The sequence below is a fragment of the Gobio gobio genome, assembly GCF_949357685.1.
Source record: "Gobio gobio genome assembly, chromosome: 2".
NCBI classification, from domain to species: domain Eukaryota; kingdom Metazoa; phylum Chordata; class Actinopteri; order Cypriniformes; family Gobionidae; genus Gobio; species Gobio gobio.
In genome coordinates this window covers 54,877,609-54,899,316 of record NC_137098.1, presented here as the reverse complement: position 1 = coordinate 54,899,316, position 21,708 = coordinate 54,877,609, and the positions used below count along the sequence as shown (strand labels likewise).

Sequence of the window (21,708 nt, the reverse complement as noted above, 5' to 3'; positions counted from 1 at the left end):
CATTAAACTTTTAATGCTAATCTTTCTGATTGGCTGGGTACAACATCACGTTATCTGTCAGTGTTGCCTTGGTAACAACCGCCAGTGGTCAGTGTTTAAGCTATTAATTAAACGTTAATAAGCTGGCTAGCTCTATGTCAAAACTTTATCAAAATGGATCGATTTTTAAAAAGGAAAAAACCTGACGAGCCAGCTATCGAAACCTCAGATAAAAAAAATCAGAAAACAAACTCCTGGCCGAGTAAGACCCGTAGGTATGAGGCAGCGTACATAAAGTATGGATTTACCTGCGTCACGAAAAATGGACACGAGTGCCCCAAATGCGTTCTTTGCTCCGAGGTCCTCTCCAACGAATGCTTAAAACCATCAAAACTTCAACGTCACCTGAACCAGAAGCATCCAGCAGAGGCCGAAAAACCAATAGACTTTTTTAAAAGAAAGGAAGAACATTTGAACAGGCAGTCAGCAACATTCGTGCGGCAAGCTACCGTTCCTGAGAGAGCATTGAGGGCATCATTTTTGGCCTCCTTTCACATTGCGCGAGCTAAGAAGCCGCACACAATTGGGGAAGATTTGATACTACCAGCTACCAAAGACATTGTTAAAGAGTTACTGGGTGAGGATGCTGCCAAGAAAATTGACGCTGTACCACTCTCTGATAACACTGTGAGCAGACGTATAGAGTCTGGGAAACTACGTCATTGCGCATTGCATTATGGGTAGTCGCCGCCATGTTTTAGGACACGCTCAGGAGCATACAATGATAACAAATGCGAATCACCAGAGGAAAAAACGACTGTATTTACTTTACTACTTTTTAAGAACTCTTGCTTGCACTCACTTATAATAAATGGACTAATATTTGAATACGTACATGAGCGCTCAGTCGTGCGGCCAGGACATTGCACATATTCATCACGTTTCATACAATGAGAAATCAGACGGCCGCCTTCTATCGCACCACACATTGGTTTGTCTTTTGCAGTTTATTTTTTAATAGCCTAACTAAAAAGTCTGTATCTGATATATAAAATAGTAAATATACTTATAGCTTGATCTCAGCCAGTGGATCATTTATTCAATCAACATAGCCTATATCATATCGCCCTAATTCCTTAACGTGCATTAAAGGATAACAGATTATGGCTCGTAAAGCAGCTTTGAAATGATTTGTATTTGAAAGCACTTTAGCCTACAGTTCTAAAAAGTTTTACTGGACTTAAATGGAACAAGTACAAGATTTCCTTCTACTGAGAGAAGCTGAACAATGAAGCATTTCCAGACGCGTTTCATGCATTATTTATGGTGTGAGCACATTCAAGCGGTTCAGAAAATATTCATCTGTAATATATCTGTTATAAATAATAAATACAAATTATAAAGACACATTTTGGCTAAGTTGTTTATTTCCGAGTGTTATGCTGCCTTCACGTGCTCTCGGAATTATCGTGAATAGGAGTTTCCTTGGTAAAAATTGCACATGAACGCGCTCCACTTTCGAAATATGAATGGGATGAGCTCGTAATCACGACTTCAGAAGTGGGAATTGTCAAATTTCCGATAGCACGTGAAGGTAGCATTACTTTCACTTACTCTAGTTATTTCCAAGCTGGTAAACCACGAATGCATTGCGTTGCTGACGTCACGTTCTCATTCTCTATTGGAGACATGGCTGAGGATGTGTCTGCTCAACTGCTGGACCAGGTGAGAGCTAGCGAATGTTTTGCACTGCAGCTTGATGAAAGTACGGATGTGGCTAATGCTGCCGAGTTACTTGTGTACATACGATTCATTTCCCAAGAAATGTTCGTTGAGGAATTACTGTTTTGTAAAGAACTTGAAAGCAGAACCACCGGGAAAGAGATTTTTCAAGTGGTGGACGAATATATTGATTCAAATGGACTTGACTGGAATCGTTGCGTGGGTGTGTGTACTGACGGGGCCGCGGCCATGAAGAACAGTGGGGTGACGGCTCTCATCAAACAGAAGGCCCCGAATGCGGCTTTCACGCACTGTATGCTCCATCGAGAAGCTCTGGTGGCTAAACGGTTGGATGATGAGCTTAATCTGGTACTACAGGACATAATACACGTAGTAAACTTCATTAAAGCACGGCCCTTAAAACACAGACTGTTTGCTCTTCTGTGTAAAGAAATGGGAGCCCGTTTTGATGGATTGCTGCTTCACTCAAACGTACGCTGGCTTTCACGGGGGGCAGTTTTGAACCGCGTGTATGAGTTGCGGAGGGAGATTGCAGAGTTTCTCTTGTCTGAAAAACATCAGCTGGCCGACCGTTTTAAAAATGCAGCCTGGATTCTCAAACTTGCATATATGGCTGACATTTTTTGTCATCTGAATGTGCTTAACCAAAGCATGCAAGGGCGTGACACATACATAGTCCATATGCAAGACAAAGTGCGTGCTTTTTCTCTGAAGATTACGCTGTGGTCAAGCAAGCTCAAGGAGGGAATTACAGAAATGTTCCCACTATTACACCAAGAGCTGCTGTCATCTGGGGGTGAGTTGGACACCATTTCTCCGCTGATACAATCCCACCTGGAGCACCTCCAGGGATATTTCAGAGAATATTTCCCTGACCTTGACAGCACCCAACTAGACTGGGTAAGAAACCCATTTGCCCCTGATGTAGGCTCTTGTCTGGACTTAAAATCACAGGAGGAGTTGATTGAGATGACTTCTTCCTGGGACTTAAAAATGAAGTTTGAGTCTCTTTCCCTCTCTAACTACTGGATGTATGTAAGAAAAGACTTCCCCATCCTAGCTGAGAGTGCTCTGAAATGCCTTCTTCCTTTTGCAACCACTTATTTGTGTGAGTCTGGCTTTTCAGCTTTAAAAGTACTTAAAACAAAACACAGAGCACGTCTAAATGTGGAGAGTGACATGCGTGTTGCACTGACAGACATAAAGCCCAGACTTGACAAACTGTGTAGGAGCCACCAGGCCCACCCATCCCATTAATTCTCTCTCTCTCTCACACTCACACTCACACTCACACTCACACTCACACTCACACTCACACTCACACTCACACTCACACTCACACTCACACTCACACTCACAACACACACACACACACACACACACACACACACACACACACACACACACACACACACACACACACACACACACACACACACACACACACACACACACACACACACACACACACACACACTCTCTTTAAGATTTTTCTTTTTACATTTACTGACACACACAGATACAATGTTAAATGTTGAAATTACTGTACCAAATTTGAAGATATTGAAATTACTTTACCATATATGAAGATCTGACATACAAATGTTATTATTGCAACACTAATAAAGTTCAATGGATGTTCACCTAGGTGTTTTATTTATTTATTTACATTTGGTGTAGTTTTGTTGATGGGTTCAATAACACCGTGCAAAAGGGGGGCCTTAGCCAGAACCTGGTTGAATTTGGGGGGCCTTGTCATGGAAAAGTTTGGGAACCCCTGCATTAACTAATTATTAACAGATTAAACTTTTGATCTTAAAATGTATTAGTAAATGTTAACATTTATATTAATAAATGACATATTCATGTTAACTTAAGGTCAACTATTAAGAAATTAAACCTTAAAGAAAAATGTTACCAACGCTTTTTATGGCACTTTTATGGTGTTTTTTTGTGTGTGATGATTCTTCAAAATATCTTTCTGTTCCATGGAAAAAATAACGGCATGCAGGTTTGAAACAACATGAGAGCGAGAAAGTAAATAACGAGAGAATTTTCATTTTGGAGAACTGTTTCTTATAAGTTCAGCCGAATACAATTTTGTCTTGTTTTCAATCATTAGAAATGAATCCGCCATTATACATCTAAATTTTTATTGTGCTTCTGTAATATATATTCAAGATGCCTCTAAGCTCTGAGATGGAGAAGGAGGAGGAAAGCAAACACTCCCACACCTGTACTGAGGGAAAATGAGAGGTTATAATTGATATGAGATAACAATGTAGAATCCTTCTGTGTCTAATCAATACACTGAAATCAGATACAGCAATACACAAGATGCACACAGTTCCGCAGAGCAGATCTACACAACGACGAAAGGAACAAGCATTAACATGCTTGATTTTGTCCATTTAAGATGATGAAAGAGGTAGAAATAGGAGAAAATCATGGAGTGCTTTTACACAAATGACTCATTCTGTTCTCAGTGAATTCATTCAGTAAGTGCAGACTGATGCTTTTTCATGTAAAACATTATAAATGGAATTAAGCTTTGATTGTTTTGTTTTTCAAAAACAAACTCAAATATCTGTCTTTGTGTGCAGCTGTTATGCAGGTATAGCAAAAACATGGGTCGTATTCAGATTTCTTTTTAAAGAAAAATACATTTCACTAATGATGCAACAAATAGATTAAAAGTGACAGGAAAGGCATTTATAAGGTTACAAAAAATAATTTTTTTAACACTGTTCTTAACTTTCATTATAGAATCCTGACAAAATGTTTCTCGGTTTCCAGAAAAATATGAAGGAGCACAACTGTTTTCAACATTGATAATAATAAGAAATGTTTCTTCTGCATGGATCTAAATGCAGCAGACATTAAACAAAGCTAAACAAAAGAGAGAAATCTACAAACAAGATTAAATGAAACATTGTGCAACCTGAACTGAGGGCAATATATTCTTGAACTCAATGGACAAAACAAGGATCAGGTGTGTGAAATCAATGAAACAATGAGTAACCATGACAGGCAGTGAAAATAAGTATAAGAAAGTATAAGAAATGGACACAGCGACCCCATAGACTTCAACGCAGAAAATAGAAGTCAGTTAGAAGCACTCACTTCCTGATGGCTGAGCGTACTGCTCAGCCTCAGACTGAGCTTGACCACGTAGATGTGACGTGAGCAACCTGTCCGACAGTTGTATGTCTTCTAGTAGTTGTGCGAAGTGAAATCTGAATCACCGAATCCTGTAGAGACAGAGAGAGTGAGCAGGAGCAACTTTTGATGAATGAAGTAGGATTTGCGACATCTCTATCGGCGTTTATGCCTCCACGTCCCCCCAATTGCCTCATTGACAGTAAAAGATTGCCTGCGAACTTCTCCTCGGGTCTATACGGTACAGCGCGATAGTGTAAGATACAAGGTAATGGAGCATTTTATATATTGTCTGTTTAGAAATAAACAATGGACAAATGGAGTCTTTAAACGCCTCAGATGTAAAGAGATTCGCTGTCAAAGTGAGGGCAAAATTAATGGGAGTCAATGGGATGCTAACAGCAGGTGATGGCTTGATTAGCAATGGCCGCCCCTATGGAAGGTACGCTTTCCGGGGGCTGGATTACCCCCTTGTCTCAAACAAGCCTGCAGCACTCGTGTTAAGGACTGAAGCTGATGCGCCTTTTAGTTAGTTATTTGATGCTATAAAAACGGGGGATGTGACGTCATGATTGACAGATGAGATTGACGGCTTCTCTGAGTGAAGTTGCCACTGAGGCATCAACAGATTTTTTCCGGGAGGAGATTGGAGCTTTAGCGGAAATTTCTACATTTCCTTCACTGTTTATTTCACACCGACATAATGAATTGTTCTGCATCTGCGAGAGTGTGGGCGGGCTTTTGATATCGCGCCTCTACTTCCTGCTCTCTACCGCGCAGACTCCGGTCCCGAGGCCACTCGGTCCCAAATCTGCGCAAGATGTCAGCACAATATTCGGACCTCCGGAGGCTTCACGTTTCTTCAGCAGAAGAGAATGAAGTTGCATCGTCTATATTTTTTTACGGTCTATGATCTCCAACCGTTGCACACCGTTTCCAGGAAACATGTTGTTCAACCCGGAAACCGTAGCAAAACGTTGCACACCGGTTTGAGCTTGAACGTGCCACAGGACAACCACGGAAACACAGGAAATAAAGAAAAACAAATTAAAAGTCCAAGAAAATGAAACTGATACAACAACTGAACACGACAAAATCAGCATATTAGAAGGATTTCTGAAGGATAATGTGACACTGAAGACTGAAGTAATGATGCTGAAAATTCAGCTTTGCGTCACAGGAATATATTACATTTTAAAATAAATGAAAATAGAGTAATAAACCGTTATTTTAAATTGTAATAATATTTCACAATATTAGTGTTGTTTTTTTTATCAAATAAATAATGAAGCCTTGGCGAGCAGAAGATACTTCTTTCAAAAACATTTAAAAATATTAAATATTACTACAAACAGTAAAAATTACAAAAGTATAAATTTCTTCTTTCTGATGAACACAATCTGAGTTATATTAATAAATATCCTGACGCTTCCAAGCTTTATAATGGCAGTTTGAGCTTCAAACTCGTGGGCCCCGTCACCTTCATTATAAAGCTTGGAAGCGTCAGGATATTTATTAATATAACTCCTATTGTGTTCATCAGAAAGAAGAAAGTCACCTGGCTTGAGGGTGATTAAATCATGGGATAATTTTCAAGTGAACTAATCCCTTAAGAAGAGTCAACAGGCTCACTTATAGGAGCGGATTATTGTTCACATGCACGAAGTGAGATGATATGCTTAATAAATGAGGCCTCAAGTTCCTCAAAACAATAAAACCACCTGAATTTAGCATTGGCCTTTTGGGTGACTGGTCAGGAAGGGACAGAAATAGTGAAACTTGTCGGGTGCACGTTTGCGTTATACTTTCGTATTCTGAATGTCTGGCATTTACAGAGAAATCCCTGTAGACATGGTGATTAAAATAAAGCTGCCCTTTGCCGTTATATATGAGGGCAGTTTCATTGTGTAGCAGAAGGTTTCCTCGCCCAGCACTATGTTTATCTTTTCAAACTGCCTGCTGCTTAATCAAAAACAGTAGGTTCCAAGGAATGATTAATTGGAGGGGGAAAAAATCTGAGGGAATGCCAGCTCACAGCATGGGTGCTCATTATAAGAAATTAATAAGGTGAAACGAAGACGCTCTCTGGATGAGTTTCACGGTTTGACAGGTGAATTTGGATGATGCAGAATGTCCCGAGCAACCAGAAGTACACATCTGGAGTGTAGGTGTCTGTTTGCCTATCCATCCGTCTATCCATCCATCCAAAATATTAAAATTAGGTTACATGTGGCCTACAACCTTCAACAGTCAAGGTTATACAACCTTGCAATCAAAATTCCATTCCATGTGTTCTGGACATACAATGGTAATCCCATATTGATATACACTTATGCACAAAATAAACCCAACAGCAACCCTTGATCATTCAGTTGCGGTACTACTATCACCAAACTAGCCATATTCACATTTGTTACAGGGTTACCACAGGACTCCAAATAAACTAATTAAAGAAGTCTCACAATCCCCAGTGAGAGTGCCCCTGACTGTCACTCCATCATAAACTACATTACCCATAATCCTTTGCCCGGACTCATCAGCACTCATTGTTTACACCTGTGTCTCATTTACCTCATTACCCCAGCCTATATAAACCATGTTCACTCTGTCATTCACTGCGAAGTCTTGTTTGTTGTATTACTATATTTTTGAATGTTTTCCCTGGTTTCATGTCTCTTGGTTTTGGATTACTTGCCCGTTCCGTGGATTACCCGTTTGCCTGTCTCTCCTGTCTTGTTTGCCTAATTGGACTGATTACTTGTTATGACCCCTTGCCTGTTTGTTGACTACGAGTGTGGATTACCCTTTAATAAAGCTGCGTTTGGATCTTCAACCTCTGTCTCAGAGCAGTACGTTACAAGAAGAAAAAGAATAACTATCCTAAAACAACAAATGTTTAAATCATGCTCTGTTAGAAAGTAATGATTGATAGACATGCCTTGGTCTTTGGCCAACATTTATAACTCCTTCATAAATGTTTCATTCTGTGTTAATGGAGATTGCTGTGAACAGTGGTGAGAGAAATAAATCAGAATGTCATGAGAAAAACTGGACTGAGAAGGAACCAGGGTTGAGCATATTGAGAATCTGAAGAGTGATGTTTGAGGGACGATGTGTAAAATTAGTTTTCTCTTTGTCATTAAAATAGCAAGATAAACAGGCCAGGCATTGAAACAAGACCATAAACACTTCGACACTACAACTAAGACACATTTTGAAAACACATCTTCTATTGACACTTAACAACTTCATGTGACCGTTGCATTGAATATTGATTTAGGGTTAGTGTGATATATTTTGAATTTCAGGAAGTAGAATGGAATGAAATTAATATATTTTCTGTATGTGTAGGCTATATGTTGTGACTTCACGTTCTCCCCTTTAAATTTAAAGTTCATAATCAGGTGTATGACGTTCTAGGTTATGAATGATTTACGTAAATATTGTAGTGTTTCAAGCATATACGAACTCAGCGTAATTGCCTATTCACTGCAGCGTTTATGTGCAAGTGGAAGTTTGTGCTGAAATTGAATTTGAAAATATGGAGAAAAAAAAAGCCAATTCAAAATATGAATCCATATAACAGTATATAAATAATAGTAAAATAACACTGGCTCTTCTTCACAAAGTAATGCTATATGTTAAAATATGCTGCCATCATATATTACTTGTAAATGCTCCTTGCTCCTTTGTAACCAAAGTGTAATGTTTATGGGCAATTTATAATGAATTAAAATGTCTGTGCTTTTGTCATTTTAATTACATTTTTTATTTTTATATCAGTTTTTAGTTTTAGTAATTTTAGTACTTCAAAGTTGTTTTTATTTCAGTTAGCTAATTTTCATTTCATTTTTTCCATCTATTATTTATATTTTATTATACTTCAGCTTTATTTCAATGTTTAATAGTTTTAGTTTACAATAATAGAACTGGGATGTCTTACCTGAAGTTTCAAAGCAATTAATAATGTCTTCTACATAATGCCCATACATTTGTAAATAATTCAAATCTTTGTTCTAACTCTTAAATCCTGACATGAATTATTCATTTAGTCATAGATTTTATTTAAGCACTGAATATTCATTGAACATCTCAAATCAAATTAGCAGCACTTCATAGGATTCTGGGCACACATGACAATCATATGAGACTAAGGAAAAGAACAATTTAGAGTCCTTTGAAGAATTAAAGGCTTGTTTCTAGTACACATTCATGCTTTAATGGCTTGGCAAATAGATCCCGCTCACTGTGGCTCCACAGAAGCCCAGAAACTGATTCCTCTGTGCCAGAGGATGAGGTCTGCTCACCACAGCTTACATAGCACTTAGCGAGAGGCCTTCATGGGTAGAAATCACACCGTCTCCGGCTGGCAAACACTGGGGTCTGTCTTGGCAGGACAGTAGGACAGAGATCCAGCCTCTCCACAAGAGCAGAGATGAGAGCGGCTGCAAATGGCCTATTGTTTTATTAGTTCGAAGCAAAATTCACATCCCAAGTCCAACAAATTGGTGTTTCTTCTGACGTTTACTTTGATTTATTGGTTCAAACCAGTAATTTGTTAAATTTGTTAAACTACACTCATACCCTGTTTACCACAGTTTTTCTAGTCTCGCAGCCTCAGACGTCACACCCTATGGATCGTTGGCTGAACGGCTGATGCATATGGCACACTTAACTGGAAACACTTCAGGATTTTCGAAGTCGTCATCTGATTGGTTGAATTCTACAGGATGTCCGGGAGATGTGTCGCGCTCTTTAATGGTCCACCTGGAAACAAATGCTGTCGCCAAACCCCCTTGTGGAAGAAGAACGGCGTCGTGTTTGCAACTGTGACAATGAGCGCTTATCAGGATTAACTAAATGCTGGATTTTGTGAAATCCATATGTGAAGTTTGCAGCTCCATTGTTGCAGTAAACTTGCACAATGTTCTTGAATGAATCATTTATTAGATGCGCTCTGGTCTGTTATTGCAGGGACACCGACTTTACATATAAATAAAACTAACTGTTATTGGTTGTGTTGCATGTCTGTCAAAGGTCCTCTTGGGTGGTTCTTGGCCAATGAAAGCTGTGATAGAGTCCCCTTCTGCCGTCAGTCTGAAGGTCTGGATACGCAAGACAACAGTTTTTCTCAATCGCTTTGGCACATTTTTCGAAACGGTCTCAACAGTCTCTAAAGTGCAATTGTAACAACTGTTTGCTGGAACTCTAGAACTCTTTTGCATGTCTCCAAAACATTTAATTCATGCTTCAAAACCTGGTTACTGTGTCAGTAAAATGGCCAATGCCAACTAAATAAAAAGTGTTTTTTTACATCATGGAAATATTTGTATAAAATAATACAAAACATTTTTTGTTGACACTGACTATTTTCTACAAGAATGTCAGATTTGTCTGTGTATCACACTGAGCTTCTACTGGGGAAAGGCAATACTGTATAGTACACTAAAAGAAAATAGACAAAATTCCAAATTTGATTGATTGTGATTATTTCATCATAATGGTTGGCAGGTTTGCCAATTTAGCAGACATTACAATCATTCCATGGCCGATATTCAGATTTTAATTTTCTTCTCCTCCGCAGCGGTTCCAGTCTGGTCTGAAATAGTCCCAATATAAACACATATTATAAGTGTACCATAATGATCCAGGGTAAGACAAAAACATGGATGGATTCATGGATGGATTCATGTTGTACATTTTCAATGTATACTTTTTTAAAATCTTCAACACAAAAAAAGTTACGAACCGCAGCTTTAAATATTAAAGGTAAAAAAAACTACTTTTATTTATGAAACAGTGCAGTAAAAAGTATGACATTATTCTTTGGAATGTACAATAGTGAAGTAAAATTTTTCCAAAGAAAAGCACTGATAAAGTACATATACCTTAAAAATGTACTTGTGTAGAAAGTAAAAATTCTTCAATACTATCCACCTCTGCCGATATTTATGGAATATTATAAGCTACATGCATGTCTGACAGATTGTGATAAGTGAATGAATCATTTTGCATGTGATGGCTCACATGATGATATAATGTTGAGAAGTTGTGAAGAGTTTCACTGAGAATCAACTCATCAGTTTTGAAGCCATGTGCATTTAGTTATTGTGCAAATTGTAGACAACTGACTCTTTTCTACATTGAAGCTATTTTCGAGAGCAAGTAAGGAATAATACATGGGTATAGCGATTTGTTCAATTTTTTCAATAAATGAATCGCTGTAGGCCTACCCATCGTCATTGCCAATTTGTTTGGTGGAAAAGCTTTATGTGCTATAAAATATTTATAGCATAAAATATTTATAGCGCATAAGACTTTTCCCCATATATAGCTTATATGTTATAAACTAGATTAAATGTAATGTTATAATTTGATGTAGGTCATAATGTTAATAATTGAGAAAGTAATCTGTTCGTCGAGGGAAGACTGATGCACAACTTCTGCATTATCTTATAGTAACCCCTCGATCTACAGCATGTGGTGTCTTTCAACTCAGAGAGAGAAGGGAATACACACGTTTCAGTGTTATGTCTGAGGATAAATCGTCTCGTTTCGTTCCACGCCGCTCGTTGTGGAGGCAGGAAGCTCTGGGAGCGAGAGAGCGAGTGTTTGGCGGAAACAGACAGCTCCGGGGGGACATGCAAGTTATTCACAGGATGAGCAATGAGAGGAAAATGGAAGGTGTGCAAATTGGGTAGGTTTACTGCGCAAAGCAAAGGAGCTGTTGACAGTCATCAAGCCTTTCTCTCAAAGGGCTGAGGAAAAAACAACGTTAAAGTGCTCAGCCTCCTGTGATCAAATGCACTAAATCTCAGGCTGTTTTCATTTTGAGGTGTATTGGATGTCAGTGTTTGTCGTGTACAGCATACTTACATTATACATTACACAACCACACATTGTTCTAGGCTACAAGTTGTCTAAACGCCAAATGTAATTGGGCATTATTCAATTGTTTAATGGGCAATGACAAAAGCCGAGTTCAGATTGCACGATTTTCAAACTCGTCGGATCACTGCACTTCATGACTATCTGGGGCAGCATTCAGTCCATGCTGTGTTCACACTGCACAATGGATCGGCGACAGGAGGTTTCACACTGCATGACTGTACAAGAGGAAGAATCGCCGATAGCTCTGTTCCATCCGCAAACTACGTATCACAAGGAATCACACACGAGAAGTGACAAGGAAACAATGCGAGATCACGTGTGCATGAGACCGAAGTTCTCGCGCGAGACTGGAATTGTTATTAAAAATATAGACTGCAGAAAGCTTGCCATCCAAATTGTCTGCGAGTTGATTTGCAGCGAAAAGGAGAAAAAGAAAAACTTTGGAGGAGGAAATGGTTAGGGATGCAGGGATCAAGGATAGTGTTCTTCAAAGGGTAGGGGAATAATTTTGCAATGTGCTGCTGTTGCGGCTGGTCATGCACATGTTTGTGCTTTATTTCTGTTTGATATAATTGTAAATATATCTATTAAAATACTGATATTCTGGATTATAACTCCTCCCTGTACCTCCCGCTGCCCTGTATCTTGCTCTCTCATTGGCTGTAGGCCATCGCCGATGTGATTTTCAGTCAGAACACATTTTGTTAAATTTGGCCGACAGGTCCAGATATTTAGCATGCCAAATATTTCAGGGGCGACGGCGACACATCGGCGATTCTCTCTGATCACGTCTTTGATAATTCACACTGCGTGGTCGTCACTCGCGTGAACGAGCACCGATTTGCCTATGATTTCGGGCATTTGTCTGCGATTTCGCAAAATCCGTCGGCGAGTCAAAATCGGGGCTAAAATCGGGCAGTGTGAAATAGGCATAAGACAATGAAAGTGAAAGGCTAGGGGGCGTTTATATGACACTGTTTTCAACTAAAAAAGAAAACATTTATGCGTTTTGGACGTCATTTACACGACAGCGGCAAACTGATTTGAAACTGATTGAAAACGGGTTTCAAAGTGCAAGATTTTGAAAAGGATATCGTTATTATCACCGTGTAAACGACAAAAACATAAATTTGTGAAAGTGGTGATGTCATGCACATGCGTATTACGGGTTCAGTTTATTGGCACATAGTTTCTTCACAAAGTGTTATCGCCAACTACTGGCCTGGCAGCAGAATACAGCGTTTCAGCCGTTTTTGCGTATACTTTGCGTAAAACTTTTCAGTTTTTAGTAGATCCTTAGTACCCTAAGGACCCGTTTATATAAGTGGCCTGAAAATGCAAACTTTTGAAAACAGGATTCAAAGTGCAAGTTTTTGAAAACAATACTATCATCGTCTCTGTGTAAATGTGAAAACAATGACATTATGCGCAACTTTGTCATCTGTACTCGAAAAAAAAAAAATGCAAAGGGAAACCTTTTCCATTTTTAATACATTGTTGTCGTATAAACGTACCCTAAAACTAAACAAGACAGTGAGAACTAAACATGACTTTGACAAAACTATATAGCAGGGGAAAAAATCCACTGGAAAAATAACATCTTACAGGTTTTGAAGGACATGATTAATAAATAATAATAAATAATATAATAATGTTTTTTGTCCTTATTTGGATCTTGATAAGCCCGGTCACTATAAACCACTGTTGTGTGAAAAAGAGCACAAAAAAAACAAAAAACATCTTACAGGTTTGGAATGAACTATTTTTCCTATTCCTTGACAGTAAATGCAGTGCAGGTGCAATGTAAAGATCAGCCTGAAGGAGAATATAATGAGGGGAGATGGTGGACAGTCCAGTTGTAGGTTATCAGATGGTCATTCAGCAGTCTGACAGCTTGTGGGAAGAAACTGCTTTATTTGGATCCCGTTGACCTTAATGCTGTTTACACTTCATTGTATTCTTATATTGTAGATCTCCATATAAAACATTTTACATAAAAAAGTAGTCAACCACGATTAAATATAAACACATATACAGTATTTTGGACCCAAAAGTATAATGTAAAAACAGACCTGTGGAGGCATATGGGTGGAACAATACGTAAATCAAACCAAATGTGTTTGACTTGTCTATGAAGGTGTAGCATATAGTTTCTCTTTATCTTTGGCTGAGTGTTAGCTTAGCCTAACCCATCAGAAGTCTAAACACAGCTGCACATCTGCATGAAAAAGCACAAGTGCGTGCAAAATGTTGGCTTACAGTTTCCCTTCAGTCACTGAGATTTGACCTTCTCACGAAACTAATTACAGGAGTGATTTTCCCAGAACTGAGAAGGGGGAAAAAAACTTAAATTTTTCATAATCACACTCTCTGTAATTAAAGTTATCGAGACACACACAGCTCCAAGAATATACACTAGTCACAAACACACACCATTTCCATTGAAGCAATTTGTTTCCATAAGCATATAAGAAGCAACATGATAGCATATTTATTTGAAGGGCACCTCTTATGCCCCTTTTTACAAGATGTAATAATAGTCTCAGGTGTCCCCAGAGTGTGTCTGTGAAGTTTCAGATCAAAATTCCTGACAGATCATTTAATATACCATTTTGAAAATGCCAATTTTTGGGTTTGAGAAAAATTAGCTGTTTTCTGTGTGTCTCCTTTAAATGCAAATGCGCTGCAAGCCTTCACAGTGAACACCAGAAAACTGAAACATGATACATCTGTTTGTTTTGATGATCATCTCTATCGCAGACACACTCATAGACATTGCAGTTCTTCATCATCATGAAATATTATCATCTGCATGTGTTTTAAAGCGTTATCACTTTCAACTTGTCCGTGAGTAGTTCTCTTTCATGTGTTATTGCGATTAAACTGTCAAATGCACAAGGTTATGTCAGAAACACACAAAGTTCACATGAAAACATTTGGTTATGTACAGAAGTACAGAAATCCTGTGTGTATATTAGATCTGTGAAACGTTACTAAAGTGAAAGCAGTGTATACAGTATGCTTATGATTATGATTTATGGGGATTTAAAAAAAAGGAGTGGGTGGATTTTTACCATTATAGGGTGGTTGTGTACACACACTGCCAACACACATATATGTTCAAACACCATGTAAAAGTGAATTTTGCATAATAGGTGCCCTTTAAAAAAACAAAACAAAAAAAATTATGAAAAAGGTATTGCTAATATCTGCAAGGTAATACTAATGAATCTACAAGAGTTGGTACAGCAAGTTACATACACAATCTGTATTCACACACACACACACACACACACACACACACACACACACACACACACACACACACACACACACACACACACACACACACACACACACACACACACACACACACACACACACACACACACACACACACACACACACACACACACACACACACACACACACACACACACACACACACACACACACACACACACACACACACACACACACACACACACACACACACACACACACACACACACACACACACACACACACACACACACACTATTTTGAATTTTTGTTTAGGGTTGGTAAGATTTTTTAAAAGCCTCTCATTCATTGATAATAAAACAGTAGAAATAGTGTGAAATATTACAATTTCGCTGTTAATAATAACTTTCAATATATTTCAATATGCAATTTATTCCTGATAGTAAAGCTGAATTTTCAGCATCATTACTCCAGTCTTCAGTGTCACATGATCCTCCAGAAATCATTTGAATATGCTGATTTCCTCAAGAAACATTTCAGAATTCAGAATTCTTTGATGAGTAGAAAGTTTTTGTAACATACATGCCACATTTATCATGATTCTGTGCTGAATAAAAGTAAAAAAAGATGTCAGCAATGCCATATTCATAGTTTACTGCCTATTGTACATCTCATCATCATCCTTCTATACCTTATTCTTCTTCACTAACATACAGACGCACTCACTCAAACAGGATGTAAAAAAGGGATGGCAGGCACACAGCAGAGAGAGAGAGATGAAAGAATAAGGTGTGCTGCCAATGTCTGTTAGCCACAGAGTGGCATCTTTGCTGTGCCATGTGGGCAAGAGGAGAGAAGCTCTACCAAACAGTGTGTGTGTGAGAGAGTGTGTGTGTGTGTGTCTATGGCTAAGCACCATGAATGACTGTCTGGGGCTGAACGTGTCTAGACACCATGTCATCTCAATGGGCGTTCCTGCATGTGAAGGCGGAGTTGGTCTGAGGATCACCTTCACAATCAGTTCAATTTGCAGGAATAATAGTTAAAGGGTAGTTAAATATAAAATTGCTTTGTTGTAAATAACTTTGAGGTGACATTTCTGCGTTAAGCTTTTAGGGCTAAACTATCAAAATATGTACATTCTAATAACTATTGAACCAACTGCAGTAGTAGTGTAATAATTTTTCCTGGTTCCTTGGCTCATGGCCGCTGTGGTCAAAAATTTAAGTCAAACCAGTTGCATTAATGAATTTGATGCGACAACATTTCTTGTCACTGAGGCAGTACCCTTAAAAAGACATATTTGTATCTTTTTCGTCCTTAAAAGGAACATATTTAGCAATATGTACCTTGAGCTACTACTATGAACTTTTTAGGGGTAAATAAAGGTACAAAGACGTCCTTTTAAAGGTCCTGTTCTTCGTGATCCCATTGTTCAAACTTTAGTTAGTGTGTAATGTTGCTGTTAGAGCATAAATAATACCTGTAAAATTATAAAGCTCAAAGTTCAATGCCAAGCGAGATATTTTATTTAACAGAAATTCCCTTTCAAAGCCTACAGAGAACGGCCGGTTTGGACTACATCCCTGTACTCCCTGCTTTAATGACGTCAGTAGAACAGTTTGTTGACTAACCTCCACCCACAAGAATACGCGAAAAATGGGGCGTGGGCTTGTTGCTCCCTCGTGGAGAAGAGGAAGTGTTGCGTTCGGTTCGGTTCGGTTGCGTTTGTCGCCATCAGACGCTGTTATTTTCATCCCGGAGTCAAATCACCTTTGTTTGGCCTTTAGGGGCTGTAGTTTGAGTGCGTTCATCTCCCCGTTATGGTAAGAGGCGTGACCTTCCCGGGCAATGTGTTTAAGTTGCTGTCGAATCACAACACGGGAACCGCTGGCACAATCAGAACTCGTTACATATTTCTGAAGGAGGGACTTCATAGAACGAGGAAATTCTCAGGCCGTTTTGAGGACAGTGAAAACAGCGGTATACAGATAAGTCAATTGTGTGAAAAATACTGTGTTTTTTTACACATGAAACATGAACACATGTTATATTGCACACTGTAAACACAATCAAAGCTTAAAAAAACACGAAAAACGGGACCTTTAAAAGGGACTGCCCCAGTGAAAAGCTGTTGTACCCCTAAAGTAACAGTTTTTGCAAATTTTTTCTGAGGGTGTATTGACATTGAACTTGCTTTGTGTTTTTGTTGCAATGCCCTGAGCGATCTTGTTATCTTTAGCATTTGATAAGATGCCAATTAAATTAGACTGTATCTTGGCAACACATTGGCTTACTGAAATGAACCTTAATAAATTATAATTTGCCACTATGTCCTTGGTCATGACCAAAGGTTTTGGCAGTGACATAAACGGTGTGTTTTGCAAAGTTTTCTACTTCACTTGTTGTGGTGTTGATTCACTCTAGATTATTATGCAGAGTGATCAGATGCATTTTAAATAATTGAAAAAAATCTTAATTGTCCAAAAAACAAAATAAATTTCACTACTTTTTGGCCCTTCCACAAAATGACCAACTCATCATTTCACTGATCATATCATCAGCACATGGGAAAGTGTGAACGAGTACAAGTCAGGTAAAATCACTATAATTCTGATTGGATTATAAGGGCAGAGTGATTGATAAAAGGAAGTGCTTCCAAAGTGTTTCCATCCAAATCCAAATTTAAAATTGGAAAAATCGCATAAAACATTTGCGAATAAAGCAGCATTTCCATCCCATGTATCCCAATAAAACTGGCTCGACATATCTGTAATAAAAATGGACGTTTCGGCAATCGGGGAAGCTAAATGCAATAAACGCTGTCATGTTATCTTGCGTTTGGATACCTGGTGTTTGGGAATGCAATCATGTGAGATGCTTCTGGGAGGTCATTATACCAAATAATTCAAAAATGTTAACCAAACCAACATTTGAGATGCTGTCCAATGAAATTGGTCTGCTAGTTAGTCCAGTTATCCAATCACATCCTCTGTTAAGGCAAAGTCACGTGAGATATTTTGATGCGTATCAAGGGATTTATTCTGTAAATGTGTTTCCATCGTAGTTTATGCGCATGCCTTCTTATCGGACAAAAAATGCATCCGCCTCAATTGAGCTCATAAGTAGTTACACTTACAATAAGTTCACACTTATAGATATAGTATAAAATATGCGTATTTGGTGTGCTGTCCAAGGAGATGGCTCCAAGCTCGGAATTTAGCCCGAACCTGGCCCAAGTCTTTAGCTGGGATAGTTCTCATGAGGAGTCGGCTATGGAACCGTGCCACCACCATTGCAGAGCTCGCTCAATATTGATACAGGCGGGTGTGAGGGTTTTGGACAATGGCCTGGTGTCAAGAAGGGCAGCAAAGAAGCCATTTCAAGGAAAGCATCAAGGACAGACTTAAATTTTGCGGGAAGTACAAGGATTTGAGAGAAGACTGGTGCAAAGTTAATTTCTCTGATCAAGCCCCCTTCCTATTGTTTTGAACATCTGGAACATCTGGAAAATTGATTGTCCGGAGAAGAGAAGGTGAGCGCTACCATGAGCCCTGTGTTGTGCCAACAGCGAAGCATCCTGAAACATCCTGTGTGAAGTGGCTTTTCATCCAAGGGAGTCGACTCTCTCACAATTCTGCCTAAAAACACTGCCATGAATAAAGAATGGTATCAAAATGTCCTTCAAGAGCAACTTCTCCCAACAACCCAGGAGCAATTTGGTGATGATCTGTGCATTTTCCAGCATGATGGAGCACCATATCACAAGGAAAGAGTGATATAAACATTACACAGAAATTTCGGATCTATGACCAAGCAACCCCCCAGATCTTAATCCCATAGAAAACTGTGGTCAATCCTCAAAAGGCGAGTGGACAAGCAGAAGCCAAAATTGTGAACTCCAAACACTAATAAGGCAAGTATGGATCACCATCCCAAAATGTATGTCACTGATAATAATTTTGGCCACGGCTGTATGTGTAAAGTTTCAAATCAGCGCCACCTACTGGTCAAAAGTTACAAGCAATAGTGGATCTACTTCAGCTCTCAAAACTATTTTATATATGTCATTATATTATTCATATTCATTATATTATCTTATATTTTACATACAATTATTTTGAGACATCTACTTTTCTTTTGAATTAAACTACGAAAAAGTAATGTCAAATAATTGCCCTGTATTTTGTGTACACTTTTCTATCATTTTTCCACATTAGACCTATTTTCATTACATACATTTTCTCTGATACTTTTGCAGGTGTGGGCAGTGTAGATTTTCATTTTAAGCTTAATTTTTCTGCCTTGCGAATGCTCGGTCCAAAGTAATCTTGAAGCAGCACTAACAGCCCAGACATTAAGCATCAGTCACAATCAACAGATGCCACATTCGATCAGGCAGAAGTGAGCAGTTGAGTGACAGGCTGGCAAATTAAACGAATCTGGACTAATGTTCCCAGCTTCCCTCCCGACCATGAGCACAAACACGCATCATCATATCAAAATATCGTTATCGTTCTGTAAATGGAGATTTTGTATTTCCCTGGTGTAAATCTGAGGGTCACATACGAAAGACAGCATGTCTATGTCTAATTAAATGCATCTCAAGACACTTTTCAGTGTGAAGTTAACACCCCCAAATGTGTCAAAATATTTGGGTTCATTGTAGGTCTGCATAAATTACAAATCTTGAAAGGAAAAACATTTATTTGTAATATAATTCTTTCCAGACTCTTGTTATTGTTAAGTTATAATGAGGAGACAAATGCATTTGACTTTTTTTTTTTCGTCGATAAATGAGCCATTCTGTCTGACATTTGTCCTCCCAGCTTCTTATCCTGTCATTTGCTTTTTCCGTTTGGTCGAACTTAGAGAACCTATTGATGTCTTCAACTAAAAATATACACTTCTGTGTTTTGTGTTGTCACACACAGCAGGTGTCATATCACTTCCTAATTGCATCCTCCTGATCACCTACATGTTTCTCCTTTTTCCTTTCTTTGGTCGGTCTGCTTTTCTTATTTTCTCTGATTTTATGTTGCTTTCAACCCAAAGATGTCTCCAAGCTAACAGGAAATGTTCTCAGAACTTTGGCTTACGTGTGGCAAGGTTCTCTCAAAGTTATGAAAAAAGATTCTTCCAGTAATGCTAATAGAATGTTTGTTCTATGTTATCTGGTGTTTGCCTAATACGCTGTGTCTATTTACACCAAGTGCAAATAGCGTGCCTTGTTGGCAAGTGCTAATTGCACTTGCTCCGCCTAATAATGCCTGTTTGGGTGAAAACAGATTAAAAAAATTGGATATTTCAACCTCTTCAGTGGTGTAGTCAGTAAAATGTAAGGCTTAAGGGTCTATAGGTTTTGACGCGATCGACCCGGGTTCGAATCCGCCTTTTGCAGAGCTCGCTCTTCTCCCTTTTCCCATCACATGTCACATCAGAAAGGCATTTACTTTCAATCAAAATTAAGTAAATGTTCTAAAAGTGGAAATAAAGTGCCTAACGAAATGTTTAATAATAATAAAAGCATTTATTGGGTAGGGTTAGGGGTAGGTGTAGGAAGGGCTTTTATTGTCCCATCAAGGTGGCATCCATTTAATATTTTTAATAAATATAATAATTTACACTCTATGTTATTATTGCATTCTTTAAATGTACAACAATACTGAGGTGCAAATAGTAGCCTATGTATCTGTCAAAATAATTACTATTTACACATATTGCAAAGAACTGCTACTTTTACATGGTGTAAATAGAATATATCACTATTTACACTTAGTATGCTTTTTCATTTAGTAGATAGCACCTACAGCTTAGTGTAAATATCATCTATCGCTAAGAAAATATTTTCACAGTGTAAATAGAATCTACACTCTCAAACATAAGAGTACAAAATTTTACCTTTTAAGGTACAAGTGGCCGTCACTAGGGTGGTACCCTTAAAGCTACACTGTGTGATATTTTCCCCCATCTAGTGGTTAAAAGGTATATGACCATCCAGTGAATATTAGTTTCTGTTCCTCTCAATTCCGATTTCGTTTCAACTCCTACGGTGGCCGATTTAGTCCAAGATTAACATGGCTTCCAGTTCGACCTCGTCCACATTCGACACGGTGCCTGTGGGATATTCTGTGCGCAGTGGGATGGTTGGAACTCAACTGGCCTAATTATTCGGCTAGAAAGAACTGCAGCTAATCTAGAGTAAACTTTGATGATAGTAATGTTTATTCAGTCATCCAATTGTAAGGCATAAACAGGTTTGCGTGGATTTGTACATAAATGTGGTTTCTGTGAGAGAACAAATAAGGATGGTAAATATACATACACAGTTAAGAACTGTATAACTATACTTATAAGTTACATTTGTATAATGTAACCGTAAACCAGAGCTTATTGTACCATATATAGGCACTGAATAGCTGCATTAAAAGGAGCGGAGCTGCCGCTGCTGCTGCTAACAAGCGGTGTCCGGTTACAAAAGTGTGTGCGCAGATTTAACGTTAGCACTAGCCTGGTTAAAACCAGACCATTCTCAGTAGTAACAAATCTAAATTTGCCGGAAGTTGTCTGGGTTTTCCCAGGCTACGTTAGCACTGCAGTGCACTCTGTATAACAATTGTTAATATGCCGATCAGACCTGATACATATTTCCATCAACATGCATTACAAACAAATATTTTCTAAAAACGAATA

At 38.5% G+C, this 21,708-nt stretch overlaps 1 protein-coding gene across 1 annotated transcript; it reads left to right on the top strand.

Moving 5' to 3' along the window:
* Positions 1–1,668: 1,668 nt before the first annotated feature.
* LOC307118335 (SCAN domain-containing protein 3-like) lies at positions 1,669–2,979 on the top strand (the record flags this gene model as incomplete). The annotated part of the gene is made up of 1 exon (XM_079803925.1): positions 1,669–2,979. One exon carries the CDS (start codon positions 1,669–1,671, stop codon positions 2,977–2,979), a length of 1,311 nt encoding a protein of 436 aa, XP_079660051.1.
* Positions 2,980–21,708: the final 18,729 nt, after the last annotated feature.